The 20,577-nt window shown below is 25.1% G+C and overlaps 5 protein-coding genes across 9 annotated transcripts; 2 read left to right on the top strand and 3 right to left on the bottom strand.

Moving 5' to 3' along the window:
• Window positions 1–196: 196 nt before the first annotated feature.
• On the bottom strand, window positions 197–3,255 carry LOC127281860 (Krueppel homolog 2). 2 transcript variants are annotated; one of them, XM_051305818.1, is made up of 6 exons: window positions 3,005–3,255; window positions 2,500–2,652; window positions 2,018–2,199; window positions 1,764–1,831; window positions 1,520–1,653; window positions 197–1,432 (listed from the first exon to the last, which is right to left on the bottom strand). In XM_051305818.1, exons 2-6 carry the CDS (start codon window positions 2,646–2,648, stop codon window positions 1,210–1,212), a joined length of 756 nt encoding a protein of 251 aa, XP_051161775.1. In that variant the 5' UTR covers window positions 2,649–2,652; window positions 3,005–3,255; the 3' UTR covers window positions 197–1,209. The 2 variants fall into 2 exon arrangements, with proteins under 2 accessions (XP_051161775.1, XP_051161776.1); XM_051305819.1 differs by lacking the exon at window positions 3,005–3,255 and adding an exon at window positions 2,739–2,913.
• Window positions 3,256–3,675: 420 nt separating this feature from the next.
• Window positions 3,676–6,801, top strand: LOC127281859 (dehydrogenase/reductase SDR family member on chromosome X). The gene is made up of 6 exons (XM_051305817.1): window positions 3,676–3,973; window positions 4,564–4,671; window positions 4,750–4,923; window positions 5,044–5,251; window positions 5,704–5,902; window positions 5,985–6,801. Exons 1-6 carry the CDS (start codon window positions 3,799–3,801, stop codon window positions 6,183–6,185), a joined length of 1,065 nt encoding a protein of 354 aa, XP_051161774.1. The 5' UTR covers window positions 3,676–3,798; the 3' UTR covers window positions 6,186–6,801.
• LOC127281861 (ras-related protein Rab-30-like) lies at window positions 6,509–11,364 on the bottom strand. Its single transcript, XM_051305820.1, has 5 exons — window positions 10,952–11,364; window positions 10,493–10,576; window positions 10,197–10,380; window positions 9,958–10,109; window positions 6,509–9,872 (listed from the first exon to the last, which is right to left on the bottom strand). The coding sequence occupies exons 1-5, from the start codon at window positions 11,039–11,041 to the stop codon at window positions 9,762–9,764; spliced, it is 621 nt and encodes a 206-aa protein (XP_051161777.1). The 5' UTR covers window positions 11,042–11,364; the 3' UTR covers window positions 6,509–9,761.
• A 1,943-nt stretch (window positions 11,365–13,307) lies between these two features.
• LOC127282030 (60S ribosomal protein L11) lies at window positions 13,308–14,989 on the bottom strand. 2 transcript variants are annotated; one of them, XM_051306102.1, is made up of 5 exons: window positions 14,872–14,989; window positions 14,482–14,643; window positions 14,136–14,285; window positions 13,844–13,991; window positions 13,308–13,491 (listed from the first exon to the last, which is right to left on the bottom strand). In XM_051306102.1, exons 1-5 carry the CDS (start codon window positions 14,872–14,874, stop codon window positions 13,364–13,366), a joined length of 591 nt encoding a protein of 196 aa, XP_051162059.1. In that variant the 5' UTR covers window positions 14,875–14,989; the 3' UTR covers window positions 13,308–13,363. The 2 variants fall into 2 exon arrangements, with proteins under 2 accessions (XP_051162059.1, XP_051162057.1); XM_051306100.1 differs by having other exon boundaries at window positions 14,953–14,973.
• Window positions 14,990–15,448: 459 nt separating this feature from the next.
• LOC127282029 (OTU domain-containing protein 7B-like) lies at window positions 15,449–20,441 on the top strand. Of its 3 annotated transcripts, none has more exons than XM_051306097.1 (10): window positions 15,449–15,695; window positions 15,927–16,010; window positions 16,393–16,462; window positions 16,805–17,036; window positions 17,213–17,477; window positions 17,634–17,784; window positions 17,842–18,198; window positions 18,294–18,631; window positions 18,696–18,857; window positions 18,931–20,441. In XM_051306097.1, the coding sequence occupies exons 4-10, from the start codon at window positions 16,814–16,816 to the stop codon at window positions 19,097–19,099; spliced, it is 1,665 nt and encodes a 554-aa protein (XP_051162054.1). In that variant the 5' UTR covers window positions 15,449–15,695; window positions 15,927–16,010; window positions 16,393–16,462; window positions 16,805–16,813; the 3' UTR covers window positions 19,100–20,441. The 3 variants fall into 3 exon arrangements, with proteins under 3 accessions (XP_051162054.1, XP_051162055.1, XP_051162056.1); XM_051306098.1 differs by lacking the exon at window positions 15,449–15,695 and adding an exon at window positions 15,718–15,850; XM_051306099.1 differs by lacking the exons at window positions 15,449–15,695; window positions 15,927–16,010; window positions 16,393–16,462 and having other exon boundaries at window positions 16,896–17,036; window positions 17,227–17,477.
• The last annotated feature ends 136 nt before the right edge of the window (window positions 20,442–20,577 follow it).

The following is a 20,577-nucleotide window of genomic DNA, read 5'->3' as shown; positions in this document are numbered from 1 at the left end:
ATTATTTATAAAATAGAAATTAAATTATATTAATTTAAATTTTTTTATGTTAATGTAAAGATACATTCACACTTGTTTAATTAATAATAATAATTAGCATTTTATTAACTATATAAACACACTTCACGTTTGTGCAAAATATATACGATATTATTGGAAATTATTGAGCAATAATAATAATAATAATAATTTAACATATAATTCACTGCAAAAATTTATTATGGTCATATTATGTTTTTAAATTAGAAACATTTAGCGTAATATTTCATTTTATTGTACAAAAAAATATTTTCAGTACGTGCAAAATATTTTTCACACTTTAGTCAACAATGAATTTATTACTAAATACTAGTTTACAAAAGCTATCCAATATTAATTTTTTCGATAAAAATATAAACTGTCTGATCTAAATTATTAATATGATAAGCAATGAAAAAGATCTGTTGAATATAGACATTAAGACAAATTCTTTTTTTTTTTTTATTTTTAAGATTTAAAATTACGGTAAAAATTGTAAATGTCTAGCATAACTAGCATTCGATTAATCACTTTATTTGAAAGTTACGCCTAGTTTAGTTTTAATGAAAAAGAAAATACTTGACAATAAAACATCCAAGAAACAAATTTTTATTAATATTTACTCTCTGAATAAATAGGAACTATCAAATTATTATTTTCGAGAGTAAATTTTAATATATTTAAAAAATTAACCCCTAAAATTTAATCTTATAGAGAAATGGACAATTTTAATTTCATCGAAAAAATAGCAACAAGATGAAATTTTTGACACAAAAACTTTTCTCAATTACTTCTCTTTGTTGTAAAAATGTTGTTTTTTTAAAATAATTTCTATATATATATATAGATTATTATTCACAAAATTGTTTTCAAGATTAATTTGAAAAATAAATTAAGAGAATAAAAAATATTGGTATAGCTTATAATGCAAACAGCATTAAGTTTCTCAGTGTCTTTCAATTTGAAATGTGCAAGTATCACATTACGTGAAATGTCTATAACAAATTTGTGGGGCTTAAATTTAAGACATCACGTATACAAAAATCCTTGACATTCCTCACAGACATTATATTTATATTTATATATATATACCTAAAACACGATCAAGGAACATTTTAAAATTGTAATCGAAATTTTAAATTGTTCCTCAAAATGAAAAATTTACAATTTTTTCCCCTCTCCAATCACGCATTATTGTTGTTGTTGACGAACAGGTTCCATCATTTGAAGAAAATGTAAGAAATAACTTAAAACACTTCTTATAATTGGAGGTATAGATTGTTTTGCAGCAAGACTACTGATTGAATTTTTAATTTCATAAAAAACGTTGCGTGTATAGGGATTTCGTCTTGAATTGAGACGTAATCTCAAAAAGTGGTAATAGATAAATGGCGTTAGTAAACCGGCACGACCCCTAAAAAGAAAATTTATATAATTAAAAAGAAATCTAATAAATTTTTTTAAAAAATAATTTTTATTTTATTTTTATCATAATACTTACGAGAAAACTAAAAATATTGAAATTGGCATTAAAATGACCTCAGTCAGTGCAATGAAACGTAAAATGTTGCCTGATTGAAATTCCACCAACGAGATCATTAATCGTGCTGCCCACATGCGATTTTGACCTATACACTGTGAATAAAAATTATATAATTAAAAACGATGACCAGAAATTAATGGTCTATAATCAATTTATATAACAATCTAATAATAAATTACAAAAAAAAAAAAATACTACTTACGTCGAGCAGTGTGAGAGAATAACTTGAGAAATGAAGTAATGCGAATAAAAATATGGGAATAAGAACCACTATTTTTTTTAATTAAGGAAATAAAATTTCTCAATAGTAATTAAAATAAAATTATTTCAAAGATTAAATGAAAAAAAAAATTGTTATCCTATATTTAATATTTTGAATAAAATTTTGTTCATTTGAACTCTTTTTTTTTACCACAGAAAAAATAATTTTATGCAATAATGCATTGAAAAGGATACACGCTATTGGAGAAGCATAGAGGAATATTGATGCATAAAACAAATAATGGAATGAATCTTCTAAACACAGCTCTGCAAAAAATGCTGCTGAAAATTGAATAGGTGGCATTCTTTGATGCAGTCTCAATGCATTGATTGCTGAATTACTAATTAACGCTTTATAGTATACATTGTAGGGATTTCTGAAAAAAAAATATTTACAATTAGAAAATAATTTTTTTAAAAATGAAATATAAATATAAAATTTTTTTTTAAATTGAATAAAATTGACATAATGTATAATTTTTCATTTAGGCCTATACTTTCTTTTGAGATAAAATGTCTGAAGGCTAATACAAAATAATTGGATGAGCCTTGATGGGAAAATCAATAACACTTTTATTGATTTCTTTCATGTTTATATTAAAAACTGTCCTCTTATAGGCATTTATGAATGAAAAATAAAAAAAAAAAAAACAAGAAGAAAACAAAAAAAAACTTACCCAAATATAGGAATGAAATACGCTACTGTAAAAAGTATAGCGAGTAGTCTCAATGCCCATAATCCAGCTTCAATTTTATGTTCAACCACATGTTGTTTCAAATTTGCCCATCCTCTCTCAGGTTGTGTCGTAGTCGTTGGCTCTGCCATAATTCTAAAATTAAAAGTGAGAAAATTTTATTACTACTTTTGTTTTATCGTTTATCCTTTCACTGAATCAATCTTAAAAGATATACACACGCGAGCAGAAATGAGGACGTGTAAAAAAAATTCAAATCACGAGGTTTTTTAATAAATAGAGAACATTTAAGAGAGCGCAGTAAACAGAGTGACAAGGCAAATTAAAATAGTATTAATAATGTCCCTGATTTTAAATTATACAATATGAGAAACTTCTTTTAATTTATTTTTAATTTTTTTTTTTTCAAGTGATGTGTGACGTTTACAGAAATGTTGAAAATGAACGGTAAAATTTTAGACTTTGGAGCAGGTAAAAATGTACTTACCTTGGAGATGAGCAATTGTTATAGGTTAATATTTCACTTTAAAAGCTCTTCTTTATTAAAATAATTACTTTTATTATATGTACAAAAAAGCAAAAAAAAAAAATAAAACTTTCTCAACTGTGATCACTTTTATATAAATATTCACATAAACTGCTATGAACGTCCGTTTATTGCAATTAACGATATGCAATTTAATATTTGATCAACCGCTTTCGCTTTTCCACTTCTATGAGCTGTTGCTGGCTGCTGCTGAGTTGCCGTGTTTTACATTTGAAAGTCAAGCATCCGTCAACAGATAGCTCTGCATTTATGTTTTGATTTTGTTGTGTAAATGTCAAAAAAAATTTTGAAATTTTTTTTTCAAAAACAAAACAGTTTAAACTCAAATAAAAATATAATGAAGAAATATCTTTTAAATAAAATAAATGTAATATTTTACATAAATATACAATAAATATTTTAATTTAATTTTCAATATTAAATATGATTATCCATTTATTTATAATTGTAAATAAATTACAAAAAAAATTATTTTTTTCAGAAAAATAAAGAGAAATTGTTGGTTTTATTTTTCAAAATTGTCATATAAAAAGACTATAGGGAAAATTAAAATTTTAAATTGAAAAAAAAAAAACGTTTGGAGTAAAATTAAATATATATATGTGTTGTAATATATTATTGCTGACGTTTTTTACGTGGAATAACGTTAATAAGCATCGACCGAAAGCAGTGAACGAACTATTGCAGTGTGATTCCTTTCTAAGCTCAAAAGAGACCACACAACCGTTTTGACAATGATACTCATCGCAGGTTCGGCTCTTGCTTTTATCGCGGGTATTTTACTTTTTCATAAACCACGAAATAAAATGATATTTTTTATAAATACAATTATTTATGAAATTAAATACAACACTATGGGAGTACAAGAAATTGTCAGAGAATTTGTATTTGCAAGATTCAACAAAACTGGTGAGAAAATAATTATATTTTTGAATAATTAATTTTTTTTTTTAATTTACCACACATTAATTTAAAATGAAAATTATCTAAATATAATAATTTAAATCAAATAAAAACATTAACTAATAATTTTATTTGATTTTTTTCTCTAGAAATTGTCCGTGACCTATATTTTATTCAATTTCTCATAATTTCTTTAAAAATCGAACTTTTATTATTTTATATTAAAAAAAAATAATTTTTATAAAATCTTAATTTATTAAAGAAAATATTTTTTTACAATATTTATTAAATTTTAATGCTGACAATATGAAAAAAAAAATAACAAATGTTCCAACATTAATTCGGTCAACGAGAAAAGAAAGTTATACGAAAGTTGTGAAATAAGATTTTGGTTTTTAAAGAGAAAATGAAATATAATTTTACTGTAATATTTATTTTTTTAATTTGTAAATTATTAAAACTAAATTTCCAACAAGAATAAAAAAAATTAATAGAAAAAAAAAATTTATAAATATTCGATATTTTATTGAGAAAAATGATATGTGGTAATTTTAATAATTAATTAAATTTTATAATTTTTTTTTTGTTATTTAAAGATTTACCTCAACGAAAGGGAAAAGTGGCAATAGTGACAGGTGGTTCTCGAGGAATCGGATGTTTTATTGTAAAAATGCTAATGCAATGTGACATGGAAGTAATCGTTGGTAATTAGAATTTTTTTTTTTTTTTTTAATAATTAGGACTTTAAATAAGACAATTTTTTTTAATATTGTTAATTATAGCCTGCAGAAATATTAAAGCTGGTGAAGATGCTGTTCGAAAAATCAGAGAATCAGGCGTGACCTCAGGCACTGCAAAAGTTTATCATATGGATAATGCTAGTTTGGAATCTGTTCGAAAATTTTGTCGAGAGATTAAAAACGATTACACAAGAATCGATACTTTAATAAATAACGGTAATAATATTGAGAAATTTTAGAAATAGTTTTCTATATTTTTTTTTCTATATTAAAAATTCAAAATTTTCATCCAAAACGTATTTTAAATTTTAATATTAATTTTTTTTTAATTTTCAGCTGGCATTATGTTTACTCCTTATTTAAAAACCAAAGAGGGCTTTGAACAACAATGGGTAGTCAATTATTTATCACATTTTCTATTAACATCATTATTATTACCTCTTTTGAAAAATTCTGGAAATTCAAATGAAAAGGCAAGAGTAATTAATGTCACATCTTGTGCTCATTTAGTTGGGACAATTGATTTTAATCATGTGGATGATAGGTAAATAATGTTTTTATTAATTAAAAAAAAATTTTTTTTTTAATAAATAAAAAAAATCTTGTAAATAAATTAAATTTAAATTATGTATCGTAATTTAAGTTCATGAAATTTATATTTCATTCCTGATAGGAAATTTTAGATAACAGAAATGTAAATTTTCATTTACATTCTTAAAAAATATATATATTTTTCTAATATTCTGGGAAATTATAATTTTTTTGCATATGGTCAATGGGTCATTCAAATATTACATAAACATATTTTCAAGGGTTCCTTCTCCTTTAGATACTTACGTAATACTTGAATAACACCTTATTAAACCTGTTTTCTATACATAGTACTAAACTAATTTATATTATTAAAAAAAAAAAAGAAAACAAAAAATATTTTTAAACAAATAAAAATTAATTTTCCAAAATATATGACTAATGATTTTTATAAATTTTTCACAGTCAAGGATTTCTTAGAAAATTTGCCTACGCTCGAAGTAAACTTGCTCAAGTTATGTTTACAAAGACAATTCAAGAACTATTTTCCAATAAAAATTTACCAATACAATCTTATGCCGTTCATCCAGGACTTGTTAATACAGAAATTTATCAACATACAAGCATGAGGCATTTAAAAATTTTATTTAATATCCTTTTTAAGGTAAATTTGGGTTTTTTTTTATATGAAAAAAATTAATTATATAAATAAGCAAAATAAATTATATATGAAAAATTAATTTCAGACTCCTGTACAAGGAGCGACACCAGTTATATACGCAGCTGTGAATAAATCAATTGAAAACAAAGGTGGAATTTATATTACAAATTGTCTAGAGTGTCCAGTAAATTCTGAAGCTCACAATTCAAAAATTCGAGATCGTCTATTTAAACTTTCCCTCGAGCAAGTTCAACTCAAAGACTTTTTCGAATCGATTAGTAATTAAAATTCATCGTATGTATATTATTTTTGTACAAATTATCCATTCCTTCCATGTCCGATAAAATCAAATATGCATTTATTATAATATTACAGTATTAATTTTAATAATGTTAAATAAAATAATAATATATTAAAGAAATTTTTAAATAAAAAAAAAAAATTTGTACTAAATATTTAATATAAAATAATCTAATAATAATAATTATTATGATTATTATTATACTATATTATATTCTATTTTTTATAAACGATTAATAATTTATTTTACGACATCGAATTTTGTAAATTCGAAAAAAAATATTTTAAGGGGACCAATAAAATTAACAGTTATGTTTTCAAATAATTTAATTATAAATGTACGCCTACATTTGTAGCAAGTGAGTGTGTTTCATTACGCCGTCTAGCGTTAGCATATAAGTAGAATCATAAATCTTTAAAACATTCGTACCATTCTAATTTTTTTTTTTTATGTATATAAAAAACACTTATTCTCTCAAACTTTTCAATGTTCACATGCATTTCATAGTATAAATCGTGAAACTCATTGTAAATCAATAACAAAAAGAAAAAACAAAAAATGTCACGACTTTTTTAATAATAAATATTTTACTATAGCGCAATATCATAAATGCGTAAAATTTCATCGAAATTTTTTTTTTTTACAAATAAGTCCCCTTCAGAAAAATCTCAATGCAGAGAGGCACTAAACTTGGTATTACATATTAATTCGCAAATGTTCCTCAATTTCCAAACGTTATTACATTAACAATAATTTTTAATTAAAAAAAATTTTTTTAAACAATTTAATTATTAAATTAATTAAATATCAAATTAAATATTTGAATCGAATAAATATAATCGTAATGTCATAATCGTTTGGTACTCGAGGACTTTAAGTCTTTGATTATCGAATCAAGAAAGTAATTTGACAATTTTTTTTTTTTTTTGTTATCGCAGACTTCATTTCAATATTTTTGGAAAGTCTTATAGTTTTGTATATTTTATTGACGATTCGAATAATCTTATACAATTAATATATTATGTATGTAAATGGAAGATGCACGAATTTTTATCTAATTCTTATGTGTGCAGACAAGGGGAATCTAAATAAGTGTTTTCATGAATAAAACACTAAATAGATTGACAATAAATTTGAAATTAAATATTTATAGGGACCACGAAATGTGATATACATATTATAAATTACGCGGTATTTGATACATTAATAACGACGATTATCATTTTCGACGAATAAGCAATTGTTTTTTTTTTTTCTTACAAAAAATTATAATGCCCACAAAAAGCCGCTACATTAATTTATTGCAATGTAAATTAAATTATTTTTTTTTCCTTTTTTTGAATTGATATGTCTTTTTTTTATAACTGTATATCTTCATTGAAATATTATCAGGAGAATATTGCAATGAAAAAAGTATTTGTCATTTTTTAACATAATAATTAGCAACTCGAGAGAATTACTCGCAACATTGAAAACTTAAACAATCAGCGATTTTTATACAACAAACTTTTAAATTCGTTATTTTTAAACAATTTTCATAACAATTCACTTTTATCAATTACCAATATAAATGGATTATTTTACTTAAAATTTTTTGTTTTTAAATAAAAAATTTATTTTTGATAAAGAAATAAAAATATGTTCTTCATCGTAGAACGTACAAAGAAATTAAAGTATTTGAAAGAAAATAGAAACAAATTGCGTCGTTTATATTTATAAATTATAAATCAATTGAAGCAATAATTTGTCGCAAATTTGTTAACTAATTCTTTTTAATAATTTCAATATTTTTTGTAAATTGTACATAATTTTGTAATTGTAATTAAAAATCATCACTCATTTCTTTTAATATATAATTAATTAACAAATTCGTGGCTACGTTTAGCTTTATTAGACTTACAAAATTATTCGATTTTTTTTAAACAAATTGTATTTTTAAACAATCTAAAATTATATGAGGCACTGCGAAATGTTTAAACAGTTAATGTTTAAAAATAATTTTATTTAAAGTTTACTTTCGGCAAAAATAAATAAAATTAAACACAATGTGCATTTTTTTTTTCAAAGGCAAACATTATATCAAGAGAGTGAACTTTTGATTATTATTATACTATTTCTAAATTTTTTGAACTTTTACAATTGGTCGTTGAAAATAGAAAAGTTCGCTATAATGCCTCATCTATAATTTGATAAAAAAATACAAAATGTGCAAATCGGAGTAAAAAAAAAAAGGAAACTCATGAAATTACTTATAGCACCAATCTACATGTCTACTTTAATAAATAAGTTTCAAAAAATTACGATTTCGATAAATTGTTACATGTTCTACTTTCATATATCGTTTTTAAGTTTAGAAATTTATTACATACTCATATACGCAGTAATTGCTAATAATGGAGTATATTCAATAATATTATCTACTAATAATAGATTGACTAAAAGGTTCATTTTCGTTGTTACCATTTAAATAACTTTTACAGTTTTTTTTTTTTTTCCCAAAAGATCACGCAATCATTCATCTTCGGTAACAATGTAACTGTTTTGCGATGAGTAAACAAATGTAACGATTGCGTTTGCATAATATAAATGACGAATATTTTCGTACAATAAAAAGTTGACCTTTTTTTTAATCTTAAATGTGTGTGAAGAGACTAGAGCAATGATTTAACAAAAAATATAATTATATATAATATATGTAATCAAAACTGCAAGAAGAAACTCCCAAAAGAAAACTAAATCACAGTCAAGAAGAAAATATATATTCTCAGTCAATTTTTCATTTATCAAATAGTTATGAAAAATCTTTTTCAATAAAAATAAAAAACAAGTATAGCATTATTTTTTTTAAATTGAAAAACAGTCGTAAATAACATTTGAATATGTAATTTCATAAAAAAAAAATCTTTGAAATACTATTCATAATTACTGATTTTTAGAATTTAAGTCTTGATTACGAGAAAAAGAAACGTCGAAAATCATCAATTGTTATATAATTGCTAATTTTTTGTGAATTATATAATAATTCAAAATCATTGATGATTAACGACGTTATTTCTTTTATCTTGTGCAACATAACTAATAAGCCTTTAAAATAAATATATACCCACTAAAAAAAAAACTAAAAATGCTTAAATGAATCCAAATTACTAGCTTTTAGCTATAATAAATGGTTATTTAAGCAAGATTCAAGTAGGCGATAGGAAATTATTTTTAGTCAAGTCTCAATTAATTAGAAATTAATTCTACCTTCTAGAATTGAAATCCTATGAAAAATTAATTTAAACAAATTATTTCGTACCGCCTAAATAAATTTATACTCAAAGTAATAATTGAAATTGAATGAAAATACAATTTGTAAATTTCAATTCCTCTCAATAATATTTTCGAGTGAATTAGAAAATTGCAAGTGATGTGTAGGTAGAAAATAGTTTGAAGTTGGTGTAGAGAATAAAGCACTTTGGTGAATTTCCATAATTAATGGAACAACCTTGTCAACTGAAATCTGTCCCTTGTTTTTCTTTTTCGTTAATAAATCAAGCAACTAAATAAATATTAAATCACTTAGGTAAAACGACCGCATCCACAGTTGGTATAATCTCCTATTGATGTTGTTTTTCCTTTGATGGAAGTTGTATTCGTTTCATATCGCGGTAACTCCTTGCAACGTGCTTGCTGTAAAGAAAAATTTAACAATTTAATTAAAATAAATTTTAATTCGCCAATAATTTGTTATATTAGAGAAAAATAAAAAATTCACCTCCATAAGTTCAGCTGCAATTTCCATAAACAGCCTTTCAACATTTTCTGCCTCCTTTGCCGAAGTTTCTAGAAAATACATACCATGACGTTGAGCAAAATCTTCGCCAACATGCGTCGGTATTTCTCTATCTTCACGATCAATTTTATTTCCTGTAAATTATAATTACCATTTATCAATATAGTAATTTAATAATGGAGAAAGTAGGAAAAAATTATTTAAATCTATTATATACCGACCAACTAATATCCTCAGTACTTTATTACTCGCGTATTCTTCGATTTCTCTAAGCCAATCAGGTAGACAATCGAAAGTTGGTTGACAAGAAATATCATATACTAAAATTAAAGCATGAGCAGATCTATAATAACTTTGAGTAATTGAACGAAATCTCTCTTGTCCTGCTGTATCCCAAATTTGTAGCTAAAACAATTACATAAAATTTTTATCTTCGTCAAAAGAAAAAATTAACCATTTTAAAAGAAATAAATTTTTCTTTTTATTATTCATACACATATGAAAATTAGAGATGTACCTTTACTTTCTCATTTTCCACTCCGACAGTTTTTATCATAAAATCAACTCCAATCGTTGCTCCTTGTCCAGGTGGAAATAATCCCTAAAAAAAATTAGAAAATATTTAATTTAAAAAAAGAAATGATACATGAAAGCAAAAAAAAAAAAAATTATCTTTACATATATTTCTTTTAAGACGCGCATAGAAGAAAAAAGAAACTTTTTTTTTATCCTGACATACTTCTTAAATTAAGCATCAAATATTATATTATGATAGTTGCTTATCTAACTTTCATCGATTTTTGTTCGAGATAAAGGTGTGTAATCACATTAAGTATACTAACAATAAAAAAAAAGAGACAAGCATTCTGCAAAATATAAAAAATGATATGTGTAAGAAAAAAAAATCAAAATAAATAATAAAGAGAAATCGTTTATGTACAGGTGAAATTTAATATAATGAAGCAATAATACTCACTTGAGTGAATCTTCGAACTAGACATGTTTTACCAACACCGGCATTGCCCACAAGAACAACTTTAAACAAAAATTTATAATCTTCCATCATTTTTAACAACACTCCAAAAAAAAAAAAAAAAAATCAGAGTGATGAAAAAATTATTCTTTATCGTTGCATTTACAGAACTAAAAATGCACAAATTATCCTTGAAATTTATCCTTGATAGATTATTGTAAAACACATTAACTTTTTTCAATTTCTTGATCACTGACACTATTAGATTCTTAAAATGATCGCATGATTCGTTACGATTGGTTAATAATCACTGATAAACAATCAACAACATACACTGTAAACTTATAAAAAAAAAACAATCTGACAACGGTAAATATAGCAGAGTCTGTGATCTGTCATCAGGTCATCACGTCTAAAGATAGGGAGTGAAGTCAGACTTATATAGTAGAATCGATTCACGAGATTCAACATTTTCCGCGATTTATTGTGTGGGAAATTCAAAACATTTTGTTAATAAATAACGGCGAATTAATTTATTTAAAAAAATATTAATTTAGATTGTTTTTGACAATCTAAAAATGATAAATTTTTGTTTTAACACTCTCAAATGAAAATTTAAACAATTATAAAATAATTTATTATTTTTATTTTATAATTGTCAAAGTAATAAAAAATAATTAAGTAAATTGGAATTAAAATCATAAATTATTATAGTTCCTTATAAATTATAATCATCTTCAAGTATCTCTTTGTTTTTTTGTATGAGCTTAAATAAATATTGTTAATCATTTTATTTATTCATTGAAATCAAAAATCAAACTAAAACGAAACACTAAATTATAAAAAATCCGGCCTCAAATCGAAGAGACACTTTGTTATTATGCATTTGTTGTCACACTTATCGAGGGCATAACAAACAAAAGTCGAATATAATTAATAAGAAAACCAGAGTCAAGTGTGTGATTTCAAAATATAAACATTATAACCTCTAACAATATTTGATGGAAAGTAAAAGAAAGTTGCAAAAATTCACTCACCGGTGTTGCCCAGCATCCACCAACTGAAAAATTAAACATACATATTTATTAATTACAATGCTCATTTGATTTCTAAGAGTACATATATACACAATTAATAATGTTAACAAAATTTGCATACCTTTGGCGATGCTGAGAATAAACATAGCGATGATTTTCCTTATAATAATCCTTTTGGCGCTCAATTTTAACACTCACTGACACAATTATTTCCACATACATTTTGCACTTTTCTCATTAACAAAATTTCACTAATTCACTTAAATAAATACACTAAAAGAACCAAAATCTCATTATTCTTTGGAGAAATAATGATAAAAACACGTATTCACTGTGAAACACTGCGACAAAGAAACAAATGATGTTTAGCGACAATTTGCATAACCTAAAAATGACACCATCCTGATTTGGCAACAATGTCACACTCCCGAATAGCGCGGAATGTAAAGTAATTATCTGAAAGTGATAATTGAATATTGACAATTACTTTAATCACATTAATATCTAAAATTAACATCACTGATTATTCTAAAACTAGCGAAAATAATTGCACAACTGAAACTGGTAACCGCCAAAGACAAGAGAAAATTTTCTACTGTTCAAATTTCGAGAGTATCGAATGGTCGTAGCTTTTGCGCGCACAACTTCAGACTGTTCTGGTAATTTCGATTTATTTGGCGGCAAAATTCAAAATTTATTTATACGTAACAATAAATATTTATTATTTATTTTGAATGTAAAATTATAATATATTGACTATAATTATTATTTTATATGAAAAATATATTTACTAAATAAAAAGTTTCTTTATAATTATAAAGAATTATTTATATTGCAAAAATGTTATATTTATTTACTAATTTACAATTTAAAAAAAAAATAAGTTAAATATCAAACTAATAATTAATTAACAGAAAAATATAATTAATAGGTACTATCAATGAAATTTAATTTGTTACAAATTGTTCTTTTTAATTGTAATTTAATATTACTGATAAATATTAAGATTAAAATTTAATAAATTAGATTTAAATAGAACATAATTTAAGTAATTTTCTCTACTAAACATTTAAATTAAAAGCTACAATTTATTTTTATTAGCAAAACTTTTAAGTAAAGTATTAAGACGATTAATTTTTTTTAATTTTAATTTTCTTTAAATATTAAAAATGAATTGCTTATTTTAATTATTTAATTTTCTATTAGAAATTTATCAGTTTTTTTTAATTCAAATATTAACAAATAATTTAACGTAATTGTTCATAAAAATTCTTATTCTAATTAACAATTAGGTAATAAGGGGAAATTATTTATAAACAAAATTGACATTTTATCTTTTTATTATAATTAAAAAAGTAAAATACAAAAATAATGTAAATTACTTTTTGCCGGACAATATGATACCATCATATTTCTGCTGGAACCATTTCATTGCGTCTTCTTTATTCAGCCTGTGTGGAGCGCCAACTTTTCCTGTCTTTCTCCTCCTGTGAGCTACATTGAATCCTGAAAACAAATTTTTTCAATTTTAGAAAAATACTCTTTTATTTATTCAAATTATAATTGTAATAAAACAATATTCTTTCTTATTAAAAAAATCAAATAAAACATTTAATCAGTTAAGAATTTAAATATTTATATTCTATTAATATTATTTATTTTATTTATATTGTCGCCTCCATTAAGTAACACACCCAGTAAAAGAAGTGGGCATGGGTTGCAAATAAGAAGCTTTTTCTCTTGCACATGTTTTATAAAAAAAACTTTAGATAAAGCATAAATCAGCAGTGTCTAAAATACCAGAAAATGTGCGAAAAAAAATAATAAATTTTTTTGTCAGAAAAATCTTTAAACATACCAGGTCGACCTAATACGACGTAAAAGTCCAAACCGTAGATTCCAATGCTTGGATCGTATTTAATTCCCAAGTCAATGTGTTCTTGGATTCCAAAACCGAAGTTTCCAGTGTCAGAGAAATTCTCCTTACGCAATTCGTATTCTCGTACCTAATAAATAAACAAACGAACATTATTGTTATATTATAATAATTAAAACAAAATTTGTAAATTAAATCGAATGATAAATTAAAAATGCATAAACAAATGCAAAATAAGTAAATAAAAACAAATGTTTTTTGTAAATTTACTCACTTTCAAACCACGTTCAAGAATTTCCTCGGCCTTAGCTCCTCGAACTGTGCAGTGTACGGCAATTTTTTCATTCCTACGAATACCAAAGGAACGAACAGTGTATCGAGCTTTTGAGAAAACTGGTTGTTGACCTGTCAATTGTTCCAATACCTAAACAAAAACAATGTTTTTTTTTTTAATGTTTATTAAATCAATTTATAAAAGATTCAAACATAATTTATGTATCATTTAAGTTTGAAAATACAACTCCAAAAGTCAATATTATCAATTTAGAGGTTATGTTCCCTTGAATACACAAATTAGAAAAAAAAATTAACACAACAAAATAGAAAATAAATAAACTTACTTTGGATGCACGAGTTAATCTATCTCCAGACTCGCCAACACAGATATTTAAACATAATTTACGGATACGGACTTCTCGCATAACATTTTTTGATGGATCTTTAGGTTCCTTCTTGGTTTTATCTTTTTTCGCACTTTGCTTGGGTGGAGCTTTTGCCGTGTCCTGTAAAAATAAAGAATACTTAAATTTACATTTTTAAATAACAAAACTAAAAAAAAATTACGATTAAATAAACAAAATTAAAAATAGTTTGTCATATGTATAGGTTAAGTGACAACAAGCGTGACACGTCGTTTGTTGTTAAAGATTCACAACTATCACTGAGATAAAAACGATTGTTGATTATATAGAATAACATATATTTTATATTGTTTTCGAAAATTAAATAACCATTTTTATTATTGATTTCGATGATAATGAAGGATTTTAGGAAAAAAAATTGACAGACTTAAAGAAATAGATTTCACTCACCGCCATCTTGGAGAAAAAGAAATATTTTCCCAGTGCCCTCTAGCGGCGGACGACAAAAAACATGGCGACTTCCGTTTCCGGAAATTGACAGTATTTAAATTTTTAAACAGGTACTAAAAATTAAATAAAACATTTAATTTTATTTTTTTCCCTAATTAAATTAATTAAAAATATTAATTTATTGCAAGAAAAATAAATAACTAATAACTAATTATCAATAATGGAATTAAAATAAAATGCAAAAAAATACAAATGCAAATTATAATGGAAAAATATTCACTATTGTGCATAAGATTTTATCGTATTAGAATTTAAATATTCATGAAGTGGTATAAAATATTTTTTAAGTTAATAAACATTTTTATTTATTATTTACACGAAGTTTCCTTTGGTAAAGGGGATTTTTAAAGAAAATATGCCCTTTTAAAAAATATACGCAGTAACATTATGCGCAACAAAAATCTAGTTTTTTAAAAAATGTGTTTTAAATCAGTATTTACACACGCACATATCAGATAAATTTAAAAAAGAGGTGGGGTCGAATTACAAAGGTATTAGTTACTCTTTGACCTTGACAACATCCTCTCCTGCCAATCGAAACCTCCAATTTTGGGAGCCCATTTGGAATAATTGCATTGCATAATGTGTGTTATAAATAAAAAACAAAGAAATCAAATTGACCATTTTTTTCAATGAATTGTAGATAAAAATTTTTCATCAGTGCTGCTACCGTTTTCCATTAAGTAAGTATATATATTTGTAAAAAAAAAACAAATGTGACAGGTGCAATGCGTAAATAAAACCGTTTCTACTCCCACTTTTTTGGTGGAAGGTCGGCTGCGCGCGAGGTTATGTTATTGTAATGTCATTCAGTGTTTCGAGTCTTCCTATTATAAACGTGTGTGATTTTTTTTTCCTTACTTTTCCTACTTGTTTAATTGTATTTTTCTAACTTGTATTTTTTTTGATCACAGGAAATAAAGGCCTAGACGGATAAATAAACAATCATCGTATGTGAAGTGTGACAAAAAAAGCTACAATACTATTAGACAAAAAAGGTATATTTATAATTTGGTCCTAATATATTCGTTAATTCAATATCAGGTCAAGGCTTCAAGTTTTTTTTTTTTTTGATTTAATGAATTTCACGTGAATTTTCTATGTGGTTTGATGTTTTCTAAAAATTTTAAACTGGTGAAATATCGATTTCTTTTTTAAACTTTGTCATTTATTTGAAAGTTGGCACAAAAATTGTTTCCTATTTTTGTAACACAAGTAGAAAATACATTTTAGTCTCATATAACAACACGGGTTATTTATTATAAATTACATTTTTTGCAAATTTTTAAATAATTATAAATATTTAATTATTATTTATTTAGTTATATTAAAGTATTATTTAAGTACAATGTTTTAATGTTATTCTATATGTTTTAACAGGTTTCAATAAAATCATTAAAGAAACTACGTATGGGTGTGCAAATGCAAGAAGTGAACACACTTTTACTTTGTAAGTATTTGTAAATTTTTAGACGAATGAATATTGCGTAACTTGAATTATAATTAATCGTTTGTCTAGTGTTTCTTCTATACCAAATATGAATTGTTTTGAAATTATTTTCCACTGTTGTATAGCGTGATCGCATAAGTTTAAATTTGAATAATAGAACTGATGATATTTTATTTAAATTAAATTCATGTTAAATAATTGTTAAATTATATAGAAGAATAGTTATGAAGTTTTATTAATATTAAGGGAAATTTTTAATAATTCAATTAATATTTGGTTTTAGATGTACTTTGAAGTTTCTTTTTTCTGTAAATTTAATAATTCTTTTTTTTTCATTAATAGAATATTGTTATGAGTGGAGTATTATCCATGTACGATGGTTTGGAACAAGGGACTACTTCAAATAATGGTCCCTTGGAAACAGTTGAAGGAGCTCCTAAAAAATTATCCAGAGGCATTTCCCGTGCGACGGAAAATGATGCCCTTGTGAACAAAGCACGTTCTCAATTAGCTTCTGATGGTTTAGAAGCACCGGAATTTACGTTTTCATTGCCTGACTTATCAGTATATCCAGGTAATTTTAATTGAGATTTTTATCAACTCTCAATTATCAGGAATCGTTAAGAATTGACTTTTTTTCTAGAAAAAATATGATTTCTATTTTTAAATTTAAGGAAATAAAATTTCAATTCTGAATTATTAATATTAATATTATTCGTAAATGAAATTAATATTAAAAATTATTTAAAGATCCATTTCTTCAGTTTTTGGAGAAGGATCTATTTGAGGCGGGCTGTATGTCATCATTAGAGGCTGCTGGTCGGCTAAATTGGTGGTGTGGAGGAAAAAATGATGGATCGAGAGCACTTTGGCCTTTGCAAACTATCGGCGATGGAAATTGTCTTTTACATGCAGCTTGCCTTGGAATTTGGGGTTTTCAAGATCGTAATTTGACAATGCGTGAACATCTTCATAATATGCTTGCCGAGGGAAAATACCGTGACGCAATTTTCAGGTATATTAAAAATGTAATCTACATTAGTCATCGTTAATTGTTATCATTAGCTAATATTAGAAAACTTAACTAAATATAACCTAATCATTATTATCTGATTGTGAGTAATTAAATAAAATAGTTAAATTATAAAAAAATTTTATATTTGTATTTTAGGAGATGGAAATGGCGACAAACGACATTAAATGCAACGGCAGGTTTGGCATATACAGAAGCGGAATGGCAACAAGAATGGCAAAGTGTTGTTGACATGGCTTCGATTAATCCACGAAATCAAACAATAACGTCTTATCAAAGTTTAGAAGAGGTATATTTCATAGAAATTTGTCATTTTAATTTTTATTTATGATTCTTTTTTTTGTAGGTACACGTATTAGCTTTAGCCCATGTTCTTCAACGTCCAATTATAATCATAGCCGAGACCATGTTAAGGGATTCCGAGGGCGTTGCTTTGTCACCTATTAATTTCGGTGGAATTTATCTACCTTTGGAAATTCATGCTTTCGAATGTAAACGAACGCCTTTATTATTGGCCTATCATTCGGCACATTTTTCGCCATTAATCTCCGTTGCTAAAGGACAAAATAACGAGGAAAGAATTTATGTACCTTTAGTTGATCCTGAAACAGGACAACTTTTACCTGTACCATTTGCTGTTGATCCTGGACCCGAATGGGATTGGTCGGCATCTCAAGATTTACTTTCATGTTCACAAGATACGGTATGAATATCTTTTTAGTAAATTTATAGGCAAGAAAAAATTAAATTGTTTAGAATAAAATTGAGAAAATTAAGATTTTAATTCGAATTTTGTAGATGGAGATTTTAGTGAGGAAATATTTGGACTGTGAATATCAATTATTAGCAGTTGATGACATGGAACGTTTTTATGATGCTGATGGTTCGACTGTAAATAGAAATAAAACCGCAAAGCAGCTTTTAGATGTAACAAAACACTTTGAATCGTTCAGTAGATCGCTTAGTATGAAATTAGGATTTAATTCACACAAGAGACCAAAGAGCCCTCCATCGTCTTCGTCATCGTTTCCAACTGGTCCAATTGGCGACGGCGTTCTAAGTGTCAAAGTCAAAATCACAAGAATTGATTACATGAACCAAATGATACAAAATTATCTCGACTGCGCACAAGAAAGGTACTTTTTTTATATTAATATTAATTTCGTTGCAAAATTTGTAATTTTTTTTCTAAATATTCAGATTTTTGCAAGATCATCATTCGGATATGACTGGTACAGTGATGAATTACGGAGCTGGAAAATCCAAATTTTACACAGCCAGCGATAGTTGCAGTCACGCAAGTGTTAATAAATTGACACCGAGTACGAATTCTAATACTCCAGATGCTCTTTACCTGGCCAAGTAAGTTTAAAAATTCTCTTTTTCTTAAAATAAGATTTCAGTTCTCGGAGTTTGATAACTGTTTGATTTACAGTTCAACTTTCTTCGTAAAATCTTCAGAGGAGGCTGACACGCCGAATTCTGAACAATGGCATAATAAAAATACTGTGCGCAAATGTCGTAATGACAAATGTACTTTTTATGGAACTCCTGAACATCAACACTACTGTTCACAATGCTGGGCAAATAGACGACAACGTTAATCTGCCTAAAAAATTTTTTTTTATCTCTCCATGACAATAATCACCGTCTGAATTATCTAACCAGTAGGAATATATCGATATAATTATCTTTCTAATCGTATTAAATCGCTGTCTGACTGAATAGGTTTTTTTTTTTTTAAATGTAACGTCTTAATAATACTTTGCTTTATTTATTAACTATTACAACTTGACCGCATTAAATGAAACGTTACATTATTTTTATGATACGATACATATCTTTAATGACTCTATTAAGAATCTCAGTTTTCGGTATTATCAACAAATTAATATTCGATTTTCAATATAAGTAATATCATTCGACGAGATTACAATTTGTTTAACAAACAATTCTTCCATTGTTTGGAAAGAATGTCAATTGTTTCTGATTATCATTGTAAAAATGAACAAATTTACTTAAAACTGAGTACAAGTTTTAGCTGATAGCTTTAATATTATTCAAATTTTAATATAAATGGAATTTAAAATAAGTTTTATATAATCAAAGAGAATATGTTGGAAATTTTTAAAATTTCGTTATTCAAAAAAGAATTTTTTAAAAATAATAATTAGTCTATAGTGTTATAGTCACTAGAATTACTAGTAGTACTAAAAAAAAAAGAAGAAAATTTATCAAACAATACATATATATATTTTAATGAGAAATCTTAAAGTACAAAATTATCGATTTTTCAAGATATTGTTTTTTTTTTTAAAGCTACAGATTTATCGAACATTTTTCATAAATCGTGCCTTGTCTCGTAAATTTACTTTAGAATTCCACTTTATTCATTAATTCTCGCTTTATATCGTGCACATATATATATAAAAAAATATATATATTAATAAGAATATTGCATAATAATTTCAAAGATTAGCGCTACATAGTTTTAAAATCAAGAAAAAGATATTTAAGAATCACGCGACATTTCACGCACTCTCTTATATTATCAAAAACATATTTGACTCGTGCCTTGTCAAGTTTCAAAGAAATACTCCATACTAATATTGTGCTGTGATTATTCTTTTTTTTCTTTCTCTATTTCTTTTTTTTTCATTACTACATCTTGTAGAAATTAAAATAGAAATCTATAATTCATTAATTTGATTTCAATTTTCGTGTAAAACTTGACTGGTTTTTTTGTATTTATATTATGATTAATGAAAATTAAAATGCTAAATATTTCAACTAAAAAAAAATCTCCGTATAGTAACTTCAATATATTGTTCTTCGGATTCAGTCGTTCACAAAAAAAATAGTTGATCTACAAAAAAAACTCAGTAGTTTCACTTTGAAAATGACTGTAAAACTGTGTGAAAAATAAAATAATATTTTTATACAGTGCTTGGATAATTCTCTCTTAGTTTCCTCTAAAAGGAGTTTTATTATTTAGCGTTTAGTTAGTTTTCTAATTAATTAATATTATTAGTTAATTTAATAATAGGTACTTTATTTCAATTAAATGAAATTATTTTCCATA

The sequence above is a fragment of the Leptopilina boulardi genome, unplaced genomic scaffold (assembly GCF_019393585.1).
Source record: "Leptopilina boulardi isolate dan_hultmark-lab unplaced genomic scaffold, ZJU_Lbou_2.1 LbouV2_278, whole genome shotgun sequence".
Taxonomy (NCBI): Eukaryota; Metazoa; Arthropoda; class Insecta; order Hymenoptera; family Figitidae; genus Leptopilina; species Leptopilina boulardi.
Note: the sequence above shows the minus strand (reverse complement) of the source record. Positions and strands in the feature narration are given on the sequence as shown.